General features: G+C 46.0%; 2 protein-coding genes across 2 annotated transcripts in view; one reads left to right on the forward strand and one right to left on the reverse strand.

Moving 5' to 3' along the window:
• Positions 1 to 14,762, reverse strand: part of CDS2 (CDP-diacylglycerol synthase 2) — a 60,421-nt gene extending 45,659 nt beyond the window's left edge. Inside the window, exon 1 of the mRNA XM_083184561.1 lies at positions 14,569 to 14,762. Within this exon, the coding sequence (XP_083040687.1) occupies positions 14,569 to 14,619 (51 nt within the window). The 5' untranslated portion in view covers positions 14,620 to 14,762. The remainder of the gene's footprint in view (positions 1 to 14,568) is intronic.
• TMEM230 (transmembrane protein 230) overlaps positions 1 to 20,343 on the forward strand; it is a 115,893-nt gene that overhangs the window by 8,006 nt on the left and 87,544 nt on the right. The window lies entirely within an intron of this gene.

Genomic DNA, 20,343 nt, shown 5'->3' on the forward strand with positions numbered 1-20,343 from the left:
AAGATCCTTTTACCTCCCCTGTCCTGTTCTGTAAGGTCTAACATATGGTTTTATTTTTTTATTATAAACCTAAAAAAAATAAAAATAAAAAAAATGTGCACAAGAAAACGGCATGTTAAAACATAGCAACCAAATCCAATTGTCGTTTATCTTGTGGGCTTGATTAACTGAATGTAAAATGAGTTTCTAGGACATAGGACATACACACTGAGGCATGGTCATATCAGTAGTAACTATATTAAGCAGTGGCGTGCCTACAATAAATGTAATTCACTTATCAGTTGAATATGGAGCATGAATAGTAATAAATTAGATTATCTCCCTTCAGAATCCTTGCATAAGGCATACAAAGTTGTTCGGGCTCAATGGAACAGATAATTGGTATAAGAAAAGTGCAAAGAGAAGGGAATTATGTCAACAGCGCAGAAGGTTCTCCCAAAGGAACAAGATAAAATGATGCTCCTCATATTGCAACACAGGGCGTATTGGCTCAATGTAAGATGGACAGGCTACACTGGTGACCAACGCAAACTATGCCCAGCTTGCCAGAAATAGACAAAAAAAGGTCAGATACTGAAACTAAAATGGATGTTTTTACAAATTCAGATTTGATGTGAGGTAGAGGGGGGGTCATTGTAGGATTGCAGCAAACACCAGCAAGCACTGTAGGGCAGGGGGGTCATTGGAAAGCTGTTCCCAAACCACAATGGCAATGCACAGTAAACACTGTTCCCTCCCTGAGTGTCTTATGCTGGGTACACACCAGGATGACTAGGGCCCGATCCCCTCAATCTAGATCCAATTCCGACCAATTGGATGTAGATTGTGTGGTGATTGGGACCTTTTCTGTCCTGGTGTGGACCGATACCGATCCGATGCGCGGTCCCGCGGGTCGGTCGTTATTGAGATCCTACCTGCTGCAATAATATATAATATAATATAAGTGTAAGAAGCATAACACAATGTTCCTTATCTGAAAGTGTGCTGGATTAGCTTGCGACTGTCGGGATTCTGACATCAGAATCCAGATTTACAGGGGCTATTCTCCCCTCATGGGGGTCCAAGCTACCGAGCCCGCACGGAGTCTGAGTACCAGCAGTTGGTATTCTGACGCCGGTCTACCGACTGTCGGGCCCCCATTCCACACCCATCTGAAACACAGGTCAGTTTTCTTGGAGTAGCATGCTGGGATTCTGCTAGGAAATCTTTGTAAGTTGGAAAGAATAAGACGGAGCGCATTTTAAATTGATCGGCCTGATCTAGCGGCAAATATTGCATTTTAAAGTACTAAATGTGTAAAGTATTCTTTTTTATGATACTTTTGGTTTGAATTTTGTATTCATTCAACTTTGTATATCAGTGTGTACGGGGCACACCTGCTGGTATTCCCAGCATACGAGGAGCGGCTTTGTGGACGGCTTTCCATAGCGCTGCTCTTTGAAAGCTGTCGCCCCCCCCCCCCCCCCCCTGCTGACACCGCCGGGCAGGGGGGAAGCTGCTCAGTGTGTATTCACTGAGCGGCTTTCCCCCCGGCGATGACAGTGGTCATCGCTGTCGATAAACGCTGGGCAAAAATCACCCCGTGAGTATGGACCTTAACAGTGCTCTTATCTCCATTACAGTTCCTTCTGATTTTACATAGTAAAAAGTTTCTAAAGAGGAGCCGAGACCATGATTTTGTTTTCTTCCTCAGATGCCTCTATTGAGCCACAGTTATCAGGACTAAATGCATTCATTCATGCGCACAGTCACTCCTAAAATTAGACTTGTCAGACTATTTGCTAGACTGCTAAAAAAATGCAGGCAATAACAGCTATATCTGTGGAGGGTTATTCAGACCTGACTGCTGGGATGCGAATTCGCAACCTGGCAGATTATCGATTGTCTGCACATGTGTATGGATATTAGTGCGCTTGCAGAAGGCCATTCTGCGCTAAAATACAGCATTGTTTAATTGCTGGCTGTTCGCAAGTTGACTGACAGGAAGCCGGTGTTTGGGGGGGGGGGAGGGGGGTGACTGACTTTATCTGAGAGTGTTAGGGAAAACATAGGCGGGCCCAGACATTTTCAGGGAGGGCATGTGACGTGGGCTCTGGCCTCGATCAGCCTGATTCTATTGCACCGTTCAAGTAGGTCCTAGGTTATGCACAGTCGGCGCACACTGTAGTGTTCCCGCTAGGCTGTTTTAGCGGGGCGCTGCGCCCTGCCCGATTTTTAAAGGGCAGAATGCACCCTGCCCCTCTAGCAGCGCCCCGCTAAAACAGCCTGCTACCTGCCCGCCGGAGTGCACCGGTGAAGCCCAGCGCCGCCATAGATTGCGGTGCACGGCGCTTTCCCGGCAGCTCGGGGACGTAGTTATGGCCGGGCATGCCCCCTTCAGTGACGCGCCGGCCCGGGCACTCCCCCATTTGTGACGCGCCGGCCCGGGCACTCCCCCATTTGTGACGCGCCGGCCCGGGCACGGCCCCATTTGTGACGCGCCGGCACGGGCACGGCCCCTTTAGTGATGTTGGCGTGCCCGGTCAGCCCCTCCAGCGCCCTGCCCCGTTTGGTTCCTAGAAGGAACACTAACACTGGAAAAGTCATCTGATGAAGCGTGAGCTGCGAATGGATTTGCAGCTACTCGCCGTCCTGCAATATTTTCACAAGCATTTTGCAGCTTTGCACAGGGCGGGATTTCACTCTGGCGGGGCGGCAGCTATCTGATCGCAGGATTCTGCAAATTAACAGAGAAGCGATCAGGTCTGAATAACCCCAACGAAAATCAACAGGTTGGGAGAACTGAGAAACTAACTATTTAACAAGTTAAGAAATTGGTATTTACTATGTAAGCGTTCACAGTAGTGGCAGCCATCGCTTGGTCAGACCGCCAACCGCCTGCCTGCTTTAGTGCTAAGTGAGCTGCAGGCCAGTCGAAGTCTGGGGGGGGGGGGGGGGGGTTGGGTTGAGGGTGGAGCTAGGCTTCATGTCCCAACACTTGCAGGAAGAAAATTAATTTGTTATCTCTGTATCATCAAAGGTGGGAAATCATCTGGTTTGCCACATTAATGGCAAACCAGGTGATCGATGGTCATCCCTTGTTCATAGGATTTATATGGACCTTGGTGGTAATCAAATGACATAAGATGAAACCCTACTTAATCCACATAATTTTACCTTTACTTAGTTGGAACTCAAGTGAGTAACGTAGGGAGAATATTCATTGGGTTTCTTTAAGCAGGTATGATGAAGTTATTATGTGACAGATAAGGTTTGTGCTCATTATGTGGGTAAGTCTATAATTACATTATAAGTAGCGGATGTGCCCGGCATTCTTATTATTCTAGTTTATGTGCACCATTGCAAATTTGCAACGGTGAGCCAGGTTTCCTAAACGTGCATGCGCATTTCTGCGCATGTGCCGAGGGTGCGAGCGGCCACGGCGAACAGAGTGTCCGCCAGGCGCATGGGGTGGTGGCGGGTAGTCACGCCCATGGGAACAACCAGTGTTTCATGGGTGTTCCCATGGAAATGCTGGGTGTTCCCATGTTAAAGACTCAGTGACGTGGGTGCTGGGGGTGGGCAGCTGACATCACCGAATATCAGCTGCCCACCATGTTTCCCCTCAGAACACACGCAAAGCTAAGACACCTCAGAGTTTCTTAGTTTTGCATGTACCTTCCACATCATTCGATGGTCAGCTACCATCAAATGAAGTGGGTTGGGTCCCATAGGCTGCGAATGGACGTTTATGCAAAACATCCAGTCGCAGCCGCACAGACGGATGCGCCCTGCAAAGGGGGGTGGCGGCCTGTGCGAGCAGTGGGCTTACAATGATACGCAACACTGTGAACTACGCAATGATGTGGGTCAACTAGAATAACCTCCAAAATGAGTAACCTTTCTTTACAGAGAACCAAGGTGCACCACAATCCCCAGCAAGTCATTATTGTTTATGATTCTCGCATTTAGAATATCTTTTCAGGGAAAAAAAATGAATGTATTAAGGCCAGAAATAGAAAAAGATGTATTTGGATAATGAGGGCTTTTATTTAAATTTTGCTGCTGATATTACTGGAATGGATCTATATAACCCAGGAACTATTGTACTGGATTCAGGGACACATGACAGTTAGAGATCTGGGGTTATTCTCATACTAGGGGGAACTAGTACATTGCTAGGGGGAAATGTACACTACACAGACTGTGGGGGAAGCAATAACATATACCTCCACAGCAACAGCATCCTCTCCCCAGGCATTCACAGGAAGGAGGGGAATGCAGCTCAGTGTCTGGCTGAAACTAGGGGTATCCTATAATGATGTCACAGAGCAGATTTATGCAGAGGGTTATGACTGCCAGCAATAGAGGACACATGGGAAGCCGTGTAAACCGATAGGTCATGAAACTTCCACATGGGGCTGCAGTGGAAACCACAGTAGATTCTGCTTGGTCCAGCAGTAAATGTGTCAGGAGTACATTTGAGCACAGAACAAAACAAAGCACGGATTATAAATAAGCCACCATGCTGAATGGTTGGTAACGATTGATGATGATGAGGGAAAACCCTCACGGTCCACATATATATCCATGGTTCACTTCACAGAACCATGGAGGGGAGGCTGAGCAGTGGTGAGTCAATCGCTGCAGAAAAGATGGTGGGAAGAGAGAAGTACAGCGCTGCACTCAAGTTGTGTGCTGTCAGTGAGCTGCACCAATCGGCATGCGTTCACTTTTTTTTATATCAAAATATACAATAGATACATAAATAAAATTTCCATTTCCCAAATCAGCCCAGAGCAACCACCAGGCTTTGTCACCCCAGCAAGTACATAATGCAACTCATATGTATTTGCAATGATCTCAGTCTACTATGCCAACCATCTGACCCGAGCACCGAGTGCAAGATAAAGAGCATTAACAATTACGTAAGATCCAACCACTTCTGTACTAAGGAACATCACAGGAGAAACAAAGTGAAGTGTATGTGCTCTGTGACTAGCAGCAGCGATATAAGCACACTTAGCTCAGCACAGGCAGAACTGGATGGCTAATGGAAAGAGTTCATACACTAAAAACCTGTATTTCTTCATCTATGATGGAAAAGGATTCTAAGTTTAGAAAGACTGAAACCGCAAGCTAAGAATACTCTAGCCCCGATGGACTGCTATCTGCTTTTGCAGCTTGTCTTGCCATCTGAAGATGGTGGTAGCAGTAGTAGCCTATGGCCAGAGCACACAAGTGATATCACTAGGAAACAGATTGCTCACAAGGACAGGTGCTTATCGGAGCCACTGTTCCATCACACGTTTCTTAATGAATTACAACAAAAAGATCTATTGTTTTCAGTGTGAGAACAAACAATAAGAATTTATACTTAACAGGACCAACATGCATTGTTCATAAGCCCTTTTAAAATGTTTCATAGTGTTCATTCTAGCACCCGCCATCTTTGGAAACCCATGCAGTTCCTGTTCCCTGCCTGGGGTGTTGCTGTCTGCTGTGGTGTTTCTAGCACAGGTCTGGTTTGCATATCAGTGCTGATATACAGACCACACTGTGCTAGAAGCACTAGAGCAGGCAGGGAAGAGGAACTGCATGGGTTTTCAAAGATGGCGAGTGCTAGAATGAACACTAGGACATATGCCTCGGTTATGTACAAAGATCAGCTCTCAGCCACTGGACAATGTAGACTGTAACAGGAGGGTTATCAAACAGTAACACAAAGGAAAGATAAAGTTGTCCCATGTAGCCAATCAGATGCCAGTTCATAATTGTGTTTCCTTTTAAAAAAACAAAAAGCAGACATCTGATTGGTAGCTGATTTTAGTTAATTTAATAGCCAAACCCAAACACGAAGCAAAGCAGTATTCAACAAAACATAAGTAAATAGCAGACAAAAACAGAATGTAATATTTAAGAAAAAAGCTCATTTGAAAAACAAAACAGCTTAGATATGGGTGGCCCTAACCGAAACCTTTTCCCACAACCATAATAGGGCAGCGCAGTACAAATCACATGTGGTCAGATGTACACACGGGATACTGTACATTTGCAAGCCTACTGTACATCCAAAGTCATAGGCAACATGAGAATTCCAGCAGTCAAAGTATAAAAGGGAGAAAGGATTTAGACTCCAGACAAGAGAAACATATTCGTCTTCCAAAACTCTGGGGGGGGGGGAGCACAATGTATGTGTTCTGCTTATGGTGACAATCACTGTATATACTTCTTTTAACATATCCCTATCCTTAACCATAAGCACAAATGGAGTCAACTATGGTTTGATCTGGTGCCAGGAGTCAGAGAATAAGCTGGTCCCAGCTCAGAGATCCCTGTAAGGTATTACAGTGTAGGTGGCTACTGAAAGCACAGCACTCCTTAACCCTTTCAAGTCCAACGTCTAGTCAGACTCATAAGTCCTAGCGCTAGTAGCAGATCCAATGATGAGCCACTTTAAAATAAGAACATTAACATTGTTCAACATTCAATGTACACCATTTTTTTATAAAAAAAAAATATATATATATATATATATATATATATACGGTACAAATTAATTTAAACCAGACTGTTTGAATTGGCAAAAAAAAAATTGGACTGCAAAGGGTTAGGTCAATCTCTAGAGTTTTTCCAGACATGAAATTGATTGTCCGTAAAGATGCTATAGAAACATGAATACGTGTCCGATCCTACCAGCAGGAGACAACAGTCAGGTTTGCTGGGAGAGGTCATGCAACACAAAAGCCATGATTCCCCTCTATATTCTAACAATGATATGAACATACATAAATATGTGCACCCAGCTTATGGGTGCACATTCTATGACCTCATTCTATGAGTGGCCAATGGTGAAGCAGAATAATATTAAATAGAGGTATCACTTGTTCCTGGATGGATAAGTGCACCAAGCGAACAGAGCACTAGCAAGCGAACAAGGCCGTCCTACATTCTTGACTTTTATCACTGTTTGCAATTGTAAAGCGCAGTGGAATTTGCTGCACTATATAAAAATGGTTAATAAATAGATAAATAAGTGTAGGGCAGAGTTACAGCTGAGTCCGTGAGATAACACTATGGGGCTTATTCAATTACATTTGCATGAAAGGAACCAAAGGCAGATATTGGCCCATATACAGAGTTAAACACATCTATGCGGCACATGCTTTGTTTTTGTTAAAGAGCTATCAATATCAGAACCCACTCACACAGTGGCGTAAGTTCGTCACAGTTGCCAGGAGGCAAGATATATACTGGTGAGCCGAGCACCAAAGCACAGTACTAAATGGCCAAGTTCATCCACAAAATGCATCTCTACAATAGCCCTATGCGTCACAGACAGTGTGCATGTGATTACTTATTGGTATCCCAGTCACTGCATGTGATCAGGTCATGTGCTAGCCCATTGGGTCTGTATGTCCCAAGTTTACTACATGTCTCTGGCCGGGTGTGGATTATTAGATACACAGTGTCTTATTAGTCAAAATGTCGACATGGTCAAACGGTCGACATGAGGTTTTCACCTTTTTGGTTTAAATATAGAAATTATTTTTATTTTTAGTGATATTACTTTGGAAGCCATTCTTCAGTATTTTATTGAAAACTAAAGTAAAAAAAAATGGGTACTCTTTACCTAGAACGGCGCCCGCGATTAGAATCGCGGGCGTCGGGGGTAAAAAATCGCGGTCATCGCGGGTAAATAAAAATCGTGTACCCGCGATCACCGCGATTTTCCCATAGGGAACAATGTTAAAAAGCCTGATTGACCGCGATTTTACTTTAAAATGCCTCAATGCCCGCGATTTTCACATAGGAATCAATGTTAAATGGGCTACAGAGCCCAAATAGTCACAATTAACCCTTAAATGTCACCCCAATTTTTGTACGCCACCCCACGATCCACGCCAACCCGAAGCGTGGCGAGCGCAGCGAGCCCGCGAGGGGCGGCGGTACGCGTCCTCCGACCTTTTCATGCCCTACTATCCACGTCGGCGTGGAGTTGAGAATAGAATAGTGTGGCGAGCGCAGCGAGCCACCGAGCCCGAAGCGTGGCGAGCGCAGCGAGCCCCGCGAGGGGACGCGGATACCTTCACAGTTATACGCGTCCCCTCGCGGGCTTCACAGGTATCCGTGGCGAAAAGCGGACACCTGTGAAGCCCGCGAGGGGACGCGTTTACCTGTGAAGGTATCCGCGTGCGCTCGCCACGCTTCGGGCTCGGTGGCTCGCTACGCTCGCCACACTATTCTATTCTCAACTCCACGCCGACGTGGATAGTAGGGCATGAAAAGGTCGGAGGACGCGTACCGCTGCGCTCGCCACGCTTCGGGTTGGCGTGGATCGTGGGGTGGCGTACAAAAATTGGGGGGACATTTAAGGGTTAATTCTGCCTATTTGGGCTCTGTAGACCATTTAACATTGATTCCTATGTGAAAATCGCGGGCATTGAGGCATTGAATGCAAAATCGCGGTCAATCAGGCTTTTTAACATTGTTCCCTATGGGAAAATCGCGGTGATCGCGGGCATCGCGTCGCGGCCGTTTATGTACTGCCCGCGATGTCGCGATCACCGCGATGGGCGCCGTTCTAGGTAAAGAGTACCAAAAAATGTTGCTGAAAATGTTTCAGGTTGTAAAACCTAATACTTTCTAATGTAAATCTGTCATGTTCTATGATGTTTTTGATGACATGTGCTGGCATTTTACTTTTAAATACAAGCTTTCATAGTCACAGTCTCTATTCTTAAGATCTGAAGAGAAAGGGATCTTGAAAGTTTGAGAAGTAGATATATGTTGTGTTCCTATTTCAAAACAAATAGCCCTTGAATAAAGTAAAGAGGATTCTTTATACTTCACAGGAAAAAAATGTGGTGCAACCACCGGTCCAACAGGCTTAAAGTGGCTGCCTTTCAGCAGGGAAGAGCAACACATCTGCGTGGAGATTGTACATTTTCCATGGGTGCTCCTCCAGCTTTCTCCCAGGACACAAAGACATTAGTGGACTGTTAAATGGCTTTCATCTACATTGGACCTTATACTGGTTGACTCATAAGGCTGAGAATTTGCAGCCTTGCGAGTCCCCCAGATGCCGCTCGCCAGTCCACTGGGGCAGAGACACCAATGGCAATGTTCACTTTAGGCTGTTTTAGCAGGGCACCACGCCCTGCCCGATTTTAAAAGGGCAAAATTAACCTTGCCCATTTAGCGGCACCCTGCTAAAACAGCAGGGCCCTCCTGTCCCCACCGCTGCTGTCAGAAGAGCTCAGGGGAAGCCCAACACCTACATAGGAGCTGGTCACGCCCCCTACAGAGATGCCGGCGGGCAGGCCCGTCCACATTAGTGACGAGGACAGGCCACATTAGTGACATTGGCAGGTGGTAGTGGGCCCACACCCACATTAGAGATGTCGGCGGGCCAGGATCAGCATTCAAAGTGCCCCCTTTGTCTGGAGGGATCACTACAATGGGCATATTTATCAATATTAAAAGATTTGGACAATCGGAAAATTTAAAAAAAAATACCCTTCAAGTTCTTAAATTCACATTCACACTTGGGAATTGTAATCTGCTCAAATTAAAAATGTGAAAAAAATATCAGAGGGAGCACTGTGATAATAATGGCATCTTCAGATTTGCATCATACAGGCGTCTCTTCAAGCTACATTACCTCCCTTCATACGATATTTGATATATGTATTCAAACAGCCCAGTGCAAATGTATGGACGATGTAGTGTTTTATCCACCAGATCGTTTGTTTAAAAACATTTCCAATAGTTGGAACAGGCAATGTCTGCCAAGTGTTTAACCAGAATCAAATGCAGTCCCAGAAGATTTCCCATGCCCTCTTTCTGCATATGATGTACCATATGTGATCCCAGCAGCGGCTGCTGGTTCTCAAAAATAGTGCAGCCATTATGATCTCTGGCTCCGATACGATGCGCACGGGGCCGAAGATGGAAATCGGCGCTGAAACACATGCCATTTGACATTTTTCATTTGATTTCTCTGCCCCATCTGTCGGAATCAGATGAAAAGGGCATAAATTGCACTAATGTATGCAGGGTTTGCTCCGTTCAACAGCGGTCGCCTGGGACAGTGTCCAGCAGCAGCGGTTGCGGATGGGACGGCAGGATCCGGACAGCACACGAGTCGCCTGGAGGAAGGGGGAGCACCCGGCACGGAGCACAGCAGCCCTGTAACAGGGCTCTGTCCAGCAGCAGCTCTTAGCAGCTTCCCACAGACCACCGGCTCCTGGTCTCGGCAGCCCCAGCACTTGCATCTACTGTACTAATAATCACCGCACTGAACCAGCAGCACAGAATGCTGCTTGCACCTGTACTGCTGCTTCAGTGCGGTGATTATTAGTAGATGCCAGTGCTGGGGCAGCCGAGACCAGAAGCCAGAGAGCATGTTAGCCCCATGGCAGACCCAGCATGCTACCCCATGGCAGCGATGTGTCAGCACTGTGTGCTGAGCAATCTGTCAGGGCCAGTGTTCTCTGATGCCACGCCCTGGAGTGATGTTGGGGCATTTTCTAAGAAAGAGGTCAGGGAACAGAGGTAACAATTAAATTCTTGGGGCTAAAGGATGATCGCACTGCCAAGACACAGCGAGGTATGCATATGATCCATATGAATGCCTGGCTGTGTCTCCGTCCATTACCACCAGGAATTTCATTTAATTGCATATAGAATCTATATATCGATTCCATATGCATGTTACAGTACTGCAGTGTACAAGGACCTGACACAGTGCAGTAGGACATGCCCTTGTGTATAACACACTTCCCTGTATGATGCCCTGGGCCCCACCTCCAAGTCCATTCCCTTCTTCAGTAGAGTTGACTAGTTTCTGCGTCATCTCGGCAGCCCGCAGTCTGTACTGTGCTGCGGTGCCGACTTGGTTATAGTCTAGGGAAAACTATTTGCACAGGGAAAACTATTTGCACAGACTGTCACTATATCATCTTATAATACTGACACTAATAGTTGCCTGGACGTCACATTATCAATGGCTATACCACACGCAGCCTGGCAGCCATTGATGATGATGATGATGATTACCATGTAGGGCTGTGTGTTTTTACCACACACAGCCCTACATGGTAACCATCATCATCAATGGCTGCCAGGCTGTGTACCGTACTAGCAGGGAATAGCATCAATTTCTGGGGGTACAGTGTATATTACAATGATATGATTTTCTTCCTTACAAATAAAGGGGGTAATGTCGGCGTATCTAAATATATTTTGGGGTAAAAGGTAAAAAGTTCCCTAACCCTAGTTCTACTTAGGATCTAGTTATATTGCTTAGAAAATGCCCTGAAATGTCCCCGTGTGTAGGCCCCATAACTCTTTCTGCTCATAATACATTTAGCCCCACCTGCAGTGCAACATGGTTTTGCCCATTTCGAGAACAAATGTATTCTGTGATCAAGTCTGAATTTGGTCCATAAGATGCTGGCAGAGTTTCAGCTGCCTAACGCACAAGATGGTAACACTTTATTTTGTAGTAGGCAGTACAATGCCAGGTGTAGCAATCCTTAAACATATTTGCATTAGTATTTATACTCATTTAAAATACGCCTGCAGCGTGTACCAAGTGCCTGTGATTGCGAAACACTAACATGTAGAGGGCCACTAAGCAATCAAGTAACGGATTCATTGCAACACCTGTAATTAGTACTTTCCGCTAAGTTTGGTCTTCGTTTAGTAGAGTCGTGCACAGCTACAGAAGAATGTATTGATTGCTAACATACAGTACCACAAGGCAGTTTTGTTCCATTACATTGCGCAGGGCAAAGTACAGTTACGTAATAGAATGTGTGGTCCATGTATTATTTTAGAACACAAGTTATAAATAAACACAAAACGATGCAAACAGAACAAGAACGTCTTCCTGTAAGGGAAGGAGGAGAAAGGAAAAAGCATTTCCTATCGCTATATAGATTTATATCTCTCCAGAACATCTGCAAATAGTCATCCTGTTATAAAGAACTTACCCACAGGGCAGCTAAGATGGAAGGGATAGAGCAAGAGTAATATATAGACAATTACGGTGCTCAGAAAATGTTGCATATTCTCTTCGGGGACCTTATTAGGATGGATTAGGACAGTGCAGACGTTCTTTAGTGAACCATAACAACTCCATTTATTAAAAAATAGACAATTTTGATGGTTTAACCCTATAACCCCCTACATTTACATTCCATTTCACAAAATAAAAAATCTTGGACAGAGCTGCAATGAAATTAAAAGAACCTACAGTATATTCATCCCAACCATGAAACACAGAAACTCAGTAACATGGGAAGTGGGAATGTGAGTTTCTCTCACGCAGTTCTCTGCTTGTCAGCAAAGGAGTGATCGATCGTCAGTAAGACATGGAAATCTGAATAACCACAAATCAATGCTAGCCTCACCTAACAGTGACAAGTGTTTGGGTGCTAGGGAAAGGTAAACAATGCACTCACACAAATTATACTGCTTTCACATTGCAGAAATGGGTAATGACACTGTATTCTTAAATGGGACTTTAAAACGGGTCTGAGCCTTGAGACCTTTCACATTGCAGGTGAAAACCGTTTTAAAAATCATTTAATACCATTCAAACATTCAACCCATTTAACCCCCAAGGGACACGTTTCAAGCCATTGAAATAGAGCTGTTCAAACTGCAAAAAAAACGGCTTTAAAACGTGTAGGACTCTACTTTTTAACCGTGTTGAAATACCGGTTAACTTTAACCGGTAAATCAACTCTGGCACTTTCAGCCTTAAACGTTTTAAAATGGAAAAAAAACAGCAATATACCGTTTTAAAAGTGAGATGTGAAAGGGGTATTAAATATATGGTTTAGTCAATGCTGAGCTGCTTACATATTTAATATTGTGTTAGGGACCTACAGTATAATATTACCTATTAACCTTTAATCAAATATCCTCAAACCAAGGCAGGACAGCAGGTCAGCAATGCCGAGGGTAATATAGGCCCAAATAATCATTACCTAGAATTAACGTAGATTGGGGGAAGGGAAGGGGATCTTTGGCTAAGTGAATACTGGATGTTCAGAATTATGACGACAGCCAATAGTCAGCAAGTAAACACCATACTATCCTCCAATGGTAACAGGGCAGAGGGATAAGCAACATATCTGGGGCAGCAAACTGTCTGGTACTTGTGTAGTTTGGCGGCGCCCATCGCATCACAAACCATAAGGCATACGATGGTATGCGATGCGACGCGACGTATCGGTATCGATATTTTACAATGCCATACAATTTTTTAATAGTATGACATTGTATATGGCATACAATGCGATGCAATGCGATTAAACATTGTATAAGCACCCTAATGGGTGCCTACAATGTTAAATGCACCCCCTCCCGCCAATCCCCCCACTATAAACGTGAACCCGAAGCGTGGCGAGCGCAGCGAGCGGCGGCGGTACACGTCCTCCGACCTTTTCATACCCCCACTATCCACGTTGGCGTGGAGTTGAGAATAGAAAGTGTGGCGAGTGCAGCGAGCCACCGAGCCCGAAGCGTGGCGAGCGCAGCGAGCCCCGCGTGGGGACACGGATACCTGTGAAGGCCGCGAGGTGACACCGATACCTGTGGAGGTATCCGCGTCCCCTAGCGGGGCTCGCTGCGCTCGCCACGCTTGCCACACTTTCTATTCTCAACTCCACGCCAACGTGGATAGTGGGGGTATGAAAAGGTCGGAGGACGCGTACCACTGCGCTCGCCACGCTTCGGGTTCACGTTTATAGTGGGGGGGGGTGGCGTGGGGGTGCATTTAACATTGTAAGCACCCGTTAGCAAGAAAATATGTAGTACCCTCAAACAGAGAGTTGGGAGTCTTGCCTAAAGTTATATGATAGGGTGGGGCTACTCCGGGATGAGGATGGGGGCTGGCTGGTGATAAGAAGATGGAGCTAGTGATGGGAAGATGAGGATCGTGATAAAAGGATGGAGCTGGTGATGATAAGCGGATGGGGCTGGTGATGCAGAAAATGGGGCTGGTGATAAGCAGAAAATGGGGCTGGTGATAATAAGCGGATGGGGCTGGTGATGATAAGCGGATGGGGCTGGTGATGCAGAGGATGGAGCTTGTGATGCAGAGGATGGGGTTCTTGAGAAAGGGAGGATGGTATGGTGGATGGGGCTGCTGATGCACAGGATGGGGGCTGGTGATGGGAGGCATGGGACTGATGATGTGGAGGATGGGGCTGGTAATCAGGATGCAGAGGATGGGAGGCATGGGGCTGGTGATGGGGAGGCATGGGGCTGGTGATGGGGAGGCATGGGGCTGGTGATGGAGAGGCATGGGGCTGGTGATGGAGAGGCATGGGGCTGGTGATGGGGAGGCATGGGGCTGGTGATGGGGAGGCATGGGGCTGGTGATGGGGAGGCATGGGGCTGGTGATGGGGAGGCATGGGGCTGGTGATGGGGAGGCATGGGTCTGCTTATGGGAGGCATAGTGCTGCTGATGGGGAGAACGGGACTGTAAATGGTAAGGATGTGGCTGGTGATGCGCGGATAGGCAGCTGTGCAGTGTGGCCAGTGAGTACGGCTCTCGGTACCCCCGTTACCTTCTCCTCCACCTCCTGCTCCCGGCCCGCTCTCTGCCTCAGCTCTGTCATCTCGCAGTACGGGGGTTTCCCTGGTGCCGGGCTCCTATGGCAGCGATATACCGTAGTACCCTGCGCGATGTCAGCACAGCAACCACCAATCCACCACCTCCTCTCTCCTCCAGCACCTGAGCGTGAACGCGCCCGGCGGACACCCGCACCGCCTCCCTCATGCTGAATGGACGGGGATGCAGCCGGACAGTGCCCCTACTGGCTGAAAGCGCGAAGCGCATCCCTGACAGACACCCGGAGAGCGCGTTCCCGGAGCTGCCACAGGCCACGCCTACCAGGCCCTTTGACGTCATTGATCCCTAGTTTACATGAAGGATGCTCTGTATATAAACTACATATGTATGTTTTCATTATTTCCGGAGGCTGCACCCCAGCCATGCATGTGCTGAGATCCCTGCTGAGCCTAGTGGGGGCGCTGTGCCAGCATCTGGCCTGAGACACCAGGCTTGAGATATCATCCACAGGAAACCCTATTTCGTTTATAAATAAGAGCACCAGTTAATATTGGTATCTGCAGAGACTGTAATATTCCAATATTTTCCACACTCACTGAGTTCTTATCAATGCCATTCTAGATGTTATAGTTCTTTACAGAAACATCAGCAGTTTGCTAGACGGGCACACATCATGGTACATGGGGAACATATATCCTGTACAGGATACAGGTACAGATTGCCAGCACAATAATTATTCATACAATGTAACCCTAAAGGTGCCCATACACTACTGCCACTTCTCCAAGGGGAGAAGTCACATATGATCCCCATTAAACCACCCAACATTATGCTGGGTGGCAGGATCGCAAATGATACATTGTATGCATCCCTTTTGCATATGATACAGTATATCGTATGCAGCTTCGGTAAGGGCTGTGGGATCCGGTAAATCTATAACGCAGCCATTGGGATCTTTGACTCCAATCCGCAAATGACCATGCATTGGATTGGACCTGAAACATGCGATTTGACACTTTTCGTCCGTTTTAACTTCCCGATTAGCCAAAATTGGGTGAAAAGTGCCCAAATCACACTAGTGTATGAGCACCTTAAGGCATTGGTTCTCAAACTATGTGCCGAGGCTCAGGGGTGTAACTAATTATTCGCAGACCCCATAGCAGAAGTTTGTAAGGGCCCCTGTATACCAAATATTGGCGATAAATGTATATAGAAAATATAATTTATACAGTAAAGATGGGCCCCCTTCAGCTCTGGGCCCCATAGCAGCTGCACCCCTTGCACCTATGGTAGTTATGCCTTTGCAGGGGTGCCTTGGGTTGATTGTTCAGGACCAAACCAAAATATTTATTGTCAAAGTGATAGGCAAAAGCAGTGCTGGTGGCTAACGTGGAGATTCCGGATGGGCCCCCTCCCATCTACAGTTCAGTAGGCTCCTGTATTGTGCAGGAGTTTACTGAGCATGTGCAGGCAAATTTCACTACTGCAAATACGCAACAGCCACAAATGTAGCCTTGAATGCAGGACTCCGGAGAGATAATTATTAAAACATAGCTGTATTGTGGGCCCCCTGGACTCAGGGATCCATTATAGAAATGCCTAAAATGCTGTACACCACCACATATCTGACCCTAAAGGTCCATACACACTGGGCGACTTTGCCCAGCGTGTATGGACAGCGATGATCGGTATCATCGTTGAGGGGAGAGACGCTCAGTGCATACACACTAAGCCGCTTTCTCCCTACCCAGCGCCAACAGCGGGGGGAGGACGGCTTTGCATAGCGCAGAGCTATGCAAAGCCATCCTCAAAGCCGCTCATCTGCTGGTAATATGGTAATAATGGTAATTGAGCTGAAAGCCACTCGAACTTGCTGTTTAGAGCGGCTTTCAGCTCAAAGTCAGCAAGTGTGTATGAGCCTTAAGGTGCGTACACACGGGGCAATATTATCGCTGACAGCTCAGCAATCATATTGCCCCGTGTCCCGTTTTCATCTGTGACCAGAGATGGTCGCAGATGAAATTTTAAACACTGCCGGGTGAAGAGGCAGGGGATGTCGCTGGTCGGAGGAGCATGCTCCTCCGACCAGCGACCATTCAGGGGCTGAAAACGGGAGCGCGCACCCGGCGATTTATCGCTGGTGCACACTCCAATCACTGGCAATATGGTCGCTCAGCAACCATATTCCCAGCGATTTCAGCCCCTATCGCCCCCGTGTGTACACAGCATCAAGGGGCAGACTTATTAAGCTCGTTGAAGTGATAAAGTGTCTGTTTTTTATCACCGGCCAATCAGCTCCTAACTGTGAAGTTACAGGCTTGGTTTGAAAAATGACAGGTAGGAGCCGATTGGCTGGTGATAAAAACCAGACACTTTGGGCCTTATTCTAGTTCACTCTTTCTAATAAAATCCTTCTTAGATGGACAAAACCAAGTGCATTGCAGGGGGGCAGATGTTACTTGTGCAGAGAGAATTAGATTTGGGTGAATTATTATGTTTCTGTGCAGGGTAAATACTGGCTGCTTTATTTTTACACTGCAATATAGATCTCACTTTGAAGTAAAACCCCACCCAAATCTAATTCTCTCTGCACAAGTAACATCTGCCCCCCTGCAGTGCACATGGTTTTGTCCATCTAAAGCCGTTTACACACAGCAGCGATATGGGCTATAATCGCTGGAAATATGGTCGCTGGCGACCATATCGCCAGTGATGGGAGTGTGCCCCTGCGATAAATCAGCCCCATTCTAATCGCTGGTCGCAGGAGCTTGCTCCTGTGACCAGCTGATTACCTCTGCGGCTCCCCCGGCAGAGGTTCCTTTTCATCAGCAACCATCTCTGGTCGCTGATGAAAAGTAGACACTGAGCAATATATTGCTGAGCAATATATTGCTAGCAATATATTGCTCAGCAATATATCTCCCCCGTGTGTACGCACCTTAAGAAGGATTTTGTCAGAAAGCGTGAACTAGAATAAGGCCCTTTATCACTTCACCGAGCTCAATAAATCTACCCCTAAGTGTTTTTTATCCATAAAATTATTTCTTTATGCTAGGTGTGCCTTGAAAAAACTGCTGATACTCTAGGGCACTGTGAATCAAAAAAGTTTGGGAACCTCTCCCTTATAGCTCATATTTTGTGCCGTCAGTTCAGATGCACTTGCGGCGTCTGCTCAACAGGGCTTTGCTCACCTTAAAAATGTACTTTTTCTATCCTTTATGAAACCTGTTGAAGATCCACTGTCAACAATAGGCGCTTAAGTAAAAAAAATGCAACACCCAAATAAGTTCTGGAAAGGTCCCACCAATAAAGCTATTTGGACTCCCTGTACAAAATAAAAGGTTTTATTACACACTATCATCATTTTTTTATTTTTGAAATCAGGGGTATGTGGTATCAGTACCTCTTTTTGGAGCCATTGTTAATTATTTGTAGTTCCAAAAACAGGAAAAACAAAAACAAGAAATTTCAGAAATGAGTAAAAAAAATGATCTGCACACACTGACCCACAATGTTGCAGCTACTATGTATATTAATATACTTTGTAACTTTAGGTTAGTTTTGGCAACATATTTAATAAATGTACAGTGCAGAGCATGTGTGTATTTCTTTGGAAACATTTTATTTTTCATTTACAAAGGAATGTGGGCATCGGCCGATCTTTAAAATGTATTGTGTTTCAAAGTCTTAAGCCCCGTACACACGGGGGGGATATATTGCTCAGTTTCTCCTTTTCATCAGCGACCAGAGATGGTCACTGATGAAAGGGAACCTCTGCCGGGGGAGCAGCAGAGGTAATCAGCTGGTCGCAGGAGCAAGCTCCTGCGCCAGCGATCATAAGGGGGCTAAAAACGGGAGCGCGTACCCGGCGGTTTATCGCTGGTGCGCACTCCAATCACTGGCAATATGGTCGCCTGCGACCATATTTCCAGCGATTTCAGCCCCTATCGCCCCCCGTGTGTACACAGCATTACCTTGGGAGCTAATGTTGGTCTCCTTCCAGGACATCAGGCCTAATTCAGGGCTGATCTCAGGACAAATTTGTTCTCAAAATGGGCAAAACCATGCTGTACTGCAGGCTCTAGTGCGGCACACCCTTACATTCTATAAACACCTTTTTTTATTTTCCTAACACTATTTCTTTCATATTTTAATTACATTTCATTTTCTCTCTCTCTCTCTCTCTCTATACATAGCTTCGGCTTCTTAAGGTGCGTACACACGGGGCAATATGATCGCTGGCAATATATTGCTAGCAATATATTGCTCAGCAATCATATTGCCCCGTGTCCCGTTTTCATCTGCGACCAGAGATGGTCGCAGATGAAAATTTAAACACTGCTGGGTGAAGAGGCAGTGGATGTCGCTAGTCGGAGGAGCATGCTCCTCCGACCAGCGACCATTCAGGGGCTGAAAACGGGAGCGTGCACCCGTCGATTTATCGCTGGTGCACACTCCAATCACTGGCAATATGGTTGCTCAGCGACCATATTCGCAGCGATTTCAGCCCCTATCGCCCCCATGTGTACACAGCATAACTACTAATATTTATTAACACTATAGTTTTTCACTGGCGTGCCGCACTGGGCTTTCTAGCTTATGCTAGTTTTTTTGGGGGGCCGCACCCTGCACCTAGATATAGTGCTAGGGACCCCCAATATACAGAGAAGCCTTGACGTGGCTTGGGGGCATATCATACACCTGCGCAGGTAAATGTAACCAATATCTCTGAATTCTATTATCATGTAGTGTTCAACATTGGTTACTAATACCATTCCATACCTCCCAACATGACCCTCTCCTGGAGGGACACAATGCTCTGCTCTTAGACTTCCCTGGTAATGTATGTTTACCATTGCCTGTGTTGAACAGGTTCATTGGTGAAGAAAAGTGTGTCACCACAGGTGATGGTAATCATACATTACTAGGGAAGTCCAGGAACAGAGCATTGTGTCCCTCCTGGAGAGGGTCATGTTGGGAGGTATGCCATTCAGTGAGCTGGGGGAACTATGTCTTGTTTTACTTACTCAGTATTAACCCCTCCGTCATGCACCTGAGTGGTATTACTGAACTAATTGTGCATCTACCACTATCCATATGTACTGCAGGTGGAGAAGATGTAACATGTGAGAGAGAATTATGCTGGGTACACACATAAAGATGTATTTGTCCAATCGGTCTGGTGGGAACATAAACCTGCTAATGTATAGGAGCACATTAGAATCAACCATTAGCTCTCAAATGCTGTCAAAATGCACAAAAACAATCACTCTGATAAGTTTGTTAAATCAAATGGAATTTACCGATTTGTCTGAATGACTTTTCCAGAGATTGGGAGTAAATGGTTGATTGTCATTTGTTCCCATACATTACCAGATTTTTGTTCTCCCAAGTCAGATTGGACAAATATATCTTTGGGTGTGTACCCAGCTTTAGATTTGGCAAGTTATTTTGTTTCTGTGCAGGGTAAATACTGTCTGGTTTATTTTTTCACTGCAATTCAGATTTCAATTTGTACTGACCCCACCCAAATCTAACTCTATCTGCCCATGTTACATCTGCCCCAACTGCAGTGCACATGGCATGGCTCATTTTTAGGAAAAAATTGAGGACAAATTTGCCATGCAATGAAGGGCGGTATTCAATGAGGCTGATTCGCCAGGTTTTTATGGCGATTTTGTGCTGTACTTTTGACTAAAACGGTGAATCACCCTATTCAATGACCAGATGGCGAATACATTTCAAGGTTTTTTTCGCCATGATTCACCGA

This window comes from Crinia signifera, chromosome 4 (assembly GCF_055691185.1).
Source record: "Crinia signifera chromosome 4, ASM5569118v1, whole genome shotgun sequence".
Lineage (NCBI taxonomy): Eukaryota > Metazoa > Chordata > Amphibia > Anura > Myobatrachidae > Crinia > Crinia signifera.